General features: G+C 33.5%; 1 protein-coding gene across 1 annotated transcript; it reads right to left on the bottom strand.

Annotated features, from left to right (window-relative positions):
* Positions 1-2,442: 2,442 nt before the first annotated feature.
* LOC123662315 lies at positions 2,443-7,613 on the bottom strand. Its single transcript, XM_045597176.1, has 4 exons — positions 7,598-7,613; positions 5,016-5,139; positions 4,622-4,679; positions 2,443-4,549 (listed from the first exon to the last, which is right to left on the bottom strand). The coding sequence occupies exons 1-4, from the start codon at positions 7,611-7,613 to the stop codon at positions 2,975-2,977; spliced, it is 1,773 nt and encodes a 590-aa protein (XP_045453132.1). The 3' UTR covers positions 2,443-2,974.
* Positions 7,614-9,252: the final 1,639 nt, after the last annotated feature.

Consider the following 9,252-nt stretch of genomic DNA (forward strand, 5'->3'; position numbering starts at 1 on the left):
TAGTAAAATATCTAGACCGTTAATAATGAATCTGAGTTTTAGGTAAGTAATCTTTACACAGAAGTTCGTACAATATTTCATTAAAGTGATCTAAGAAATGACCGCTTGTTCTATTTCATATTAAAATTATATAGACGTTATGGGGATCTGGTTTTTCTTTAATTTTAATTACGTTAGAATACTTATTTATCAAAGAATAACAAAGACTGTTGCATTTGTGTGAGTATTCTAGTCAAAAAAGTTATTATACCTCAAGTGAATTTTGATTTTTTTTTAATTATCTCGTATTTTTTTATAGCAACACAAGTTTTATTTTATATAATGATTCAAACGCAGCACGCCGTCGCAACTGAGACGGGGGTGGGGTTCAATGACCTCCACTCCGCGCCCCTAGACGAATGAATTCCAGCCTCGAAATAAAACTGCGGAGATGTTTGTTTAGATTACGTTGAAGACTATTTACTTGATATAAGTAATTTATATTATAGTTTTCTAAAATTTGCTAAGTACTAACGTAATATATCGTATACGTATATAATTTGTAATAAAAAGTTTAAAGTATTAATCTATACAAATAAATAAATTTGGAGTGTCTATTTGTAACATTAAAATAAACGCTTTTTACTAAATGTATATGGATATACATGGTACATATACCAAAATAAGATTTTTTACAATTTTTTTCTGTCTGTCTGTATATCTGTTTGTACCGGCTAATCTCTGAAACGGCTGGACCAAATTTGACCGGACTTTCACTGGCAGATAGCTGATGTAATAAGGAATAACTTAGGATACTTTTATTTTAGAAACTTATTTATTTTATCATAGCGAACAGTACAATAACTTTTTTGTTAAATTCCACGCGGATGAATTCGTGGGAACAGCTAGTCTTATATATGTATATAATTCTCGTGTTACAATACTCCTCCGAAACGGCTAGACCGATTTTTATGAAATTTCGTGTGCTTATTGGGTAGGTCTTAGAATCGGCCAACATCTATTTTTCATACCCCTCAGTTATAGGGGGGGGGGGGGGATTAAGGGGGTTAATAACATATATGGCAAAATAACGTTTGCGGGGTCAGCTCGTGTTCATATAAATGTCACTAATGGTCGAACACTCAACAGTGGGTCATTTAAAGTTAAACGCAAAAAAATATAAAATTAAAACAAAACAAAACCTAAGATAAAGTGATTGCAACTTTTTATTTGGTTCAATATTAATTTTATGGCACCTTCTTGGTCGCCAGACACATTGGTTTATATGTTAAATTTAGAAATAATGTTCGGAAACTCCTCGTATCAAATGGCAAGCAGCGACTATCGCCGGTCTAATTACACCCGCGTTACCTCCGCCTACCTTTAAGTTAAATTTATAAATTGGATTTTCGAGAACTTTGTGGACTTTAATATCAAAGAGATCTTTTTCGAAATGTTAAATTTTATACTTTTAAAGCTAACAATAGGTCAGTATCCGACCTAAGAACTTATAATGAGAATTAATTCACGTTTTCGTTTTCAAGATTATACTTATAAATCGTTGTCTCTATGATTGCATTGTTGGTTATAATTAGAACAACAAAAAGCTCAGCAATTATTCATGTAACAAATGTATTAATATACATACATTTGTTATAGGTATAGATAATAATAATTATTGTATGCTCTGCTATTTAAATTAAAAAAAATGTAGTCGATCCATGCCCACGAAACTTTCAGAACTCCCATATATGAAAATCTTTGCCATAAATCATTAAAAAAAAAAAACTGTGTATTAGTCGAATTCTAGATACAAGTATTAAAATTTATCACGGTTGTAGTTAAATTTAACGATATACATCTCATGTATCAAATGAATAAATGTTGTTCCATTTTAATAGAGTGCTTCGTTTTTTTCAGGAAACATCTAATTAACTTGAAAGATCTAGAACAATTAGTTTCCCCTTCGCTTTGATAATGGATAAAAGGCGGGCTTTATTTACGTTTCACTCAAGTTAAGGATCACTTAATTGAAGAAAAAATTATTTTAATTATTTATTTTCCAAGAATAAAGAGTAAAAAATATTTTATAATTTAATTGTTCAATGTTTGATAAACTTACCTTTTTATATACTCATGAAAATATCACAGAATATACAAAGCATTGTTACTGTATCTTTATTTTTATTTTTCTATAGTGAAAGTTTCGTAAAGTTCCTGGAAATGTTCCATTCTACCTCTGTGAGTTGAGTTCCCTATTAATATAGTAGGGCGATATGTAGACTTTATTACATATGAATTGTTGAATGGATTTACTAAAGTAAAAATTATTTTTGAAACTGGATAGGTAATTCTGAAATTCAGGCTTTGAAATGGACAAAAAAACTTTTAAAGCTCATAATGTTAATTTATTCAGTACGACTGTTTGAAAATATCATATTTTAATGAAATAAAACAACCCACTCTTTCTTAATTATTATAATTAATGGATAATTCAAAATGCAGCGTTCGGCACTTGGAGGTACCATTTACATGTCTTTATCTAAACATACATTTAGAATAATTTATTATTAATTTTGTTAATAAATTAATAAATAATGATAAACTTACGTACCCGTTTCTTAAACTAAGTGGTGCAGTCATTGCAGAAATCAGTGTTTACAAATTACTGCTTACAATAATAAATGTTTATTAGAGCAGACAAAAATGAGCACTCAACCAACCAATGACTGCAAGGCACAAAGTTAAATTACTAGGGTATGACAAAATCACAAGTGGACATTTAAATTATATCTCAACGGAAAATCACAGAGCGAGTCTAAAATTTAGTGATACTGACGCAAACTTACAAACGTAAGAGGATATCGACTTTAACATTGATCGAATAAAAATGAACTATACAATGATAAGCATACGAATCTAATTTCACTATAATTTACATACTCCGACTAGAATCTACGTACACTTAGAAAATCTACATAATTACAAAGTTGCACTAAGAATCTAAACTTTTAGAATTTTTTAGAGATCGCGTGAATGGTGCAGACTTTATTTTCTTAGTTTTACTTTCTACAGCGACGAAAGTGTCCGACGTCACTGGAGATGGGCTAAAGACGGACGCCTTAGAACTAGGAGCACTGTTTCCAGGTGACACGCCGCTGTCAGTGCTCACGGACGCCGGACTGGGGCTATCGCTTGTGTTATTACACACGGTCAATTCCTGGCCAGGTAAAGACACTATCTGTCCAATCTGTTTCTGCCTCACTAAGTTTATACTTTGGCACACATTCTTGACTTCACCGTCGCTAGTTTCCTTCTTGTGATACCTGGTTAGTGTACCAGCGGAACCGGCAGAGGTCGCTCTGTACATTGGCATAAATTGAGATTGAGGGTAGTATTGTAGTTCGTGTCCTTGCCCTGGTAACCAGGGACCCATCGTGGAGACAACGGGAGGCATATGAGGCCATATGGGCATTTGAACCATATGCGATCCCTCGGGTAATGGACTGAATGCTGGAGGAAGTGGCATCGGCCTTACGACTCCTACTGGTGTTGGGGCACTGTGTGGCCTTAAAGCTGGATGGCCGTATTGAGCTGTAAATTCTTCTCCCTCGTATATTCTAGGATTTGTTGGCATTTGAACATAGTCTACATTAGGGAAAACGGTATGAGGTCCCCTTTGTAAATATGTGAACATATGCTGCTGGGCTTGTTTCATTGCCACGTACTGTTGTAGGTGGATAGCTGTTTGTTGTCTTTGTTGAGCCAAGTCTTGTTGATTAGAAACGTTCGTTGATGTGTTACCGTGGATGTAGTAAATGTGTGACTGAGGGTTCATTTGAGGCGATTGACTTGGGGTCTGCTTTTGGCTTGCACTATATTTATTATCTGTCACGTGATTCTGAGGATCTTGATACTCCTCCGGTGGCGCTATGAATTTTGGTGGTGATGGAGGAGCAACTTGTTGTGACAAAGGGTAACTTATTATCTGCGCTATGTATGGTTGTTGAGACTTAGCTGAATGTGCAGGACTATGAGTTTGGAATGTTGGATTATAAGTAATTTGAGATACGTCTTGACTAATATTAACTGACTGACAAGTGGACGTGTCTGAGTCTTTTTGGTTTGTTCTTTGGTTTTCATTTACTTCGTTCTTTTTGGGTTTTTGGTTGTATGGAGCAACTTTGGGATTACTTTTCCATGTAGATCCAGCGCTCTGCGGTCTCTTGACTGGTGATTTTGTTGGATCATGCCAATTGTCACCGTTGATTTGTCGTGCATCTGGTGGATGGTGGGATTGAGCACTATGCGCTCTTCTCGGCGGTGGAGACATCCCATCTGGAACGTGTTGTTGCCTGTAACATCTTTTGACTGCTCCCGGACTATTTTGACGTTCTGGTGGTTGTGGTATAGGCCTCGGCATTCTTCTTCTCGCTGGAGTAGGAGGACTGGGTTGAGATTGTGAAGACTGAGTTGATAGTGATGCAGATCGCCACTGATCAATTAATTTTTTCCTTCGTTCTTTTTCCATTCGCACCTCAGACTCACTCGATGAATCGTAGTCTTTTCCCTAAAACACATACATTGTGATTAAAAATTGAAATACTGAGTCTAAAAAAGTTGTAACAGAGTCAAAATATACCTTTTCAATCTTCTCGTCCAACATTTTAAAGAAGTCTTGCATGCTGGCCGACACCTCACTGCAGATTGAAAAAAAAACCTATTATTCTTTAACGTATTTTTATCGTTATTTTAATCTTAAATTATTTTCTTAAATAATATCTTGTTATATGCGTAATCTTTAACGTAAGAAGAAAAAATAATCAAGTTTTTATTAAATCGATAAAATCAATAAAGTACTTATACACTTAATAGTACTTATACACTTAATGGGCTTTCCATAGTAGCTGGCGGACTTTATTTCGCCCTTTAAATTTATCTATATACCCAGTATTAACAAAGTATAAATCTATTTCTACCTAAACATATCACTCAGCAGCTTAGCTTGTATTACTATGAATATTTTCGTTACTTACATACTGGTCGCGTGTGAACTAAGAGGCAGAATGTGTTTTCCATGCTCGGTGTCATCTTCCGTATCGTCAGTGGGTCCCGTTCCTGCACTACCTTCTTCCTCATCTGCTTCTTTGTCTGCTGCGCCTGAAATAATATTCGAAATTCTATCCTTATTTCTTTAAAACAATTTTATATTCCAGACGATTGAGTCGGAGCCTAAAAGGAGACTTGTGTTTTTAGACTATACATCTGTTTATACAAAAGTAAGATTAAAAAAATAAATTAAAATGTTTTTGAATTAGTTATATTTCTTTTCAAGTTGTGTAAATAGCAGTGGTGGAAATATTTATACACTGAGTAAGTTATGTACTTGGATATATAACTTTTATAAAATACATACTAACAGACAAGAGCAATAATTATGTATAATTCTACGGGCTTAGTTGAAAGTTGGCACTAACTTCGGATATCACATAGATACCACTATTTTATTTGTTATTTCATATATTTGAATCAGTCCATCCACGAAGTCCATTCACATCATCCACGAAGTAAGGCAATAATTCAGATCATTATAACTTCCATAAAGCGTAAAAGTTAAATGGTAGTGAGTTTGAAGAAAATTTGAAACTTATTAAACCTAGATTAGACTCTAGACACTAGAAGAGGAATATACTATTTATTACACGTGTCGGTAAGTTGGTGTCTAAAGATAGATTGAAGTTAAATTATTATAGATTGTAGACTACAATTTGTAGTCTATTATGATTGTCGTTAAATTATTAGTTTGGCCGTGCTTAGAAGCCAAATATTTTTTCTAAATCGCTTCATTTAACATGGGTTAATTTGATACATTTTCAGATATATTTTCAGTAATTATATGTATTTTATAAGTAATGGACTGATTGATTGATTGAAAAAGTTCAGTGCTGGATCCAACACGGGGCCCGCTGTGAGTTGGCGGCTATATTTCTTACTATGAGTAACAATCGCTATCAGGTAACTGTGGTAACAATACCGACGACTCTAGTGTAGTGTTGCGTGTGCTGTGTAGGCGCCTAAACACTAGCGGTTACGGGTTCGATTCCCGCTCGGAGTATATATTTGTATGTATACAAAATATTTTCTTCCAGTGTCTATTTTCGTTCATCCCGTTTGTTATCATTTTATAATTACATCACATAATTATGTATATCAATTAAGATTTCTTCTTTTCGGCTTATTTTTCTTTTTCATTTTTTTTTTTTGATTAAAGGTTATCTTGGAGATCACTGTCACCTCTTTTTATGCAAGTGATTTTTCTTATTAAATAAATATTATTTATGTCTGTATCTGTGAATATTACGAAACATTCGATGTTGCGTTAGCCTGTATGTAATGTTTTTGGGTGAGTTACGTTCACGACACAATTAAAAATTGCAAAATTTGTTCACAGACCGTGATGTCTTGTTTCCTGTCTTAAAAATTGCATTCTTACCACCTCAATATATAAAATAAGAAGTGATTTGTGGCAGAAAGAAGTGTATTGTCAACAAATTTAATTAAAATAATGTTTACCAATTAATATTTTATAATATTTTCAAATAGTCACCTTGTAACTTGTGTTTGCAAATAAAAGCAAAAAAAAAACGTGTATCTAATTTTTTTCGACTACGGAAATTTTTGTAAATACTTAACAAAATTAGTTAGATAAGTAACTAACAAATTAATAAACAAATTGTAACTTATTATCAATTAAATTTTATATGTCGTATAAATCTGATTTAATTTTAATTAGTATATAAGACTTACATTTATACTGATAACTTAACTTTTATTTTACTTTTAATTGCGTATAGTTTTCTAGCCAATAATTTTCTTCAATAAACACACAAATTAGCACAAAATAGTTACAAATTAATTTGGCACTTAAGGTAAGTGAATAATTTTTTTTAGAGTCATTAATTACAGACCATAAACAAGAGGATCAGTAATGAAAAAAAAAACATTGAGAGATCATATCTAGAAATAATGTCTAAAACATGTACGACCTTAACGAAACTATAACAAAGCGCAAAAGCTTTTAGTATCGTACCCTTGCCCAATGGTGTTCTTGATCCCCCCGTGGAATATTTACATGTCTATAGTACAAACAAATAGAAAAAAATAAAGATAATGTCTTCGAGTTCGTCACAAACGAGAAGGGGGTTGTCCTGTTAGATAAACAGTAGTAGGCGTCTGAAGAACAGATCGGATTTTAATGTCGTATCGATTTTTCCTGATACTTTTCTTATTTAATTCTGACAAAGTTTGGTTTATGGTATACATGGTATACATACATTATAAATATTTAAAAATGCACGTACCCAATCCTGCATGCACACACACACACACACACGCACAAAGAAAAGGAAAGAAGCAATCATACACGTATGCAAGCATGAACAAACGCGCCTACGCACACAAGTACCTACGCTAAACGTAACTATCTACTTGCTGTTTGTACACGCTAAAAGAAAAACACAAGCACAATTTTACGCCGAGGTAAGTGAGGTAATTTACGCCGAGGTGTAGCAGCATACAGACATGACACTATACTCTTTGATAGGGTTTAATTACTTACAATTCCACCATTCCATGATTATGTTGTGTTAAGAATAATATTTACCAGTAATATATATTTAAATGTTTTGATGTTAAATCAAGATTAAAAACAGGTTTTAATCCTGGCGCAAAATTAGTTTTGAGGAAATTGACACAGATCTTTTTCAAATATCAGTCTCATCTTTGCAAATGCCAATTTTAGCAAAGATGAAGCAGACGGTTCCTTCACCTGATGCCTAAGCTTAAAAGTTTAAACTATAATACTTAAATCCGAAGGCAATTTATCCGATCTTAGCTAAGCCAAGGGTTACTCTAAAATTCATAAAGACAGTACTCGATTCCGGAGTACAAGTATGGAGTAGCTATGTACAAACGCCATGTCATCGATTTAGATATTAATTTAGATAAAATATGCAGTGCAACGGAATATAGAATGTGTTACATTAGATATTAAGATCAAAATTGTAATATTAAAATTAGTTAAATATTACATAAACGGAAATTGTATTCTGTCTTACATATATTTCAATCATTTTCCTTTGGATTATTAAAATAAAACTATACCAATACGTGTAATAAATTAAATTAACATTTACTTTATGTCCCTAGAGAACTGGCTACGAAATAGCATTTTCTCAAATAAATATTTGTTTTGATGTTAAAAGTTTAGTGTAACGTGTAGAACACATGATCGGAGTGCAGGAGCATTAGTTTATACCATTATAGGAAATCAAAAATATTTTAGGCGACTTTAAAAGCTAATGAGTTTTGCAATTTGACTGTCTTTTAATGAATCTCTTTTATTAATCCTTTTTTTGGCTTGTGTGTTATTTTATACAAGAAGTTCGATGAGCCACGAGGAAAATAATTAAATCGGAAAAAATAAATATAGATATTCATAAAAACAACATTTTGATCCGAGAATTAATCGAATCCGTGATCCTTAGTAAGTAAGCTTTTGTCATTAGTACACTAAATGCTCGATACTTTAAAACAAAGAGAGAAAACAGAAGCTGAAACTTGAGACTTAACACAAAGATTTATTACAATGAATTAAATTTAAAGATTTGAAAATATAAAAGTGTTATAGATAAGAAGAAGAGTAAGATGAAGAAGTTTTATTATTATTCAAGGGTTCATTATCATAATCACTTCAGCCTATCGCATTCCACTGCTGGACATAGGCCTCCACAAGTTCGCGACAAAAATGGAGTGAACTCATGTGTTTTGCCCATAGTCACCACGCTGGGCAGGCGGGTTGGCGACCGCAGTACTGGCCTTATCGCACCGAAGACGCTGCTGCCCGTCTTCGGCCTATGAATTTCAAAGGTGGCAGTTGGATGGTTATCCCGCCATCGGTCAGCTTTTTAAGTTCCAAGGTGGCAGTGAAACTGCGTGTTATCCCTTAGTCGCCTCTTACAAGACCCACGAGAAAAGAGGTGGTCCGAACCAGACAGCAGGTCACACAGAATTTAAGGGTTAAAAAATGTAAAATTGACGAAACAATAATTTTTATTGAACATAACAAAGAAACTAAACAAACTGTTAAAAAAGTATAAATGTTAGAAATAGCGATCCTGACGGTCGGGTTACATAAAGTAGGAGATGAAGGGTAGAAAGAAACCGAAATAATATGACAGTTCGACCACTGGACACGCTGTGACAACGGTCCAT

This window comes from Melitaea cinxia, chromosome 2 (genome assembly GCF_905220565.1).
Source record: "Melitaea cinxia chromosome 2, ilMelCinx1.1, whole genome shotgun sequence".
NCBI classification, from domain to species: Eukaryota; Metazoa; Arthropoda; class Insecta; order Lepidoptera; family Nymphalidae; genus Melitaea; species Melitaea cinxia.

Bases quoted from the DNA above. Each gene is read 5' to 3' on its own strand.
- LOC123662315 (XM_045597176.1), bottom strand. The intron at 4,680-5,015 runs GTAAGTAACGAA...TTCAATCTGCAG, and splicing joins AGTTCACACGCGACCAGTAT to TGAGGTGTCGGCCAGCATGC. The intron at 4,550-4,621 runs GTATATTTTGAC...TATGTGTTTTAG, and splicing joins TGGACGAGAAGATTGAAAAG to GGAAAAGACTACGATTCATC.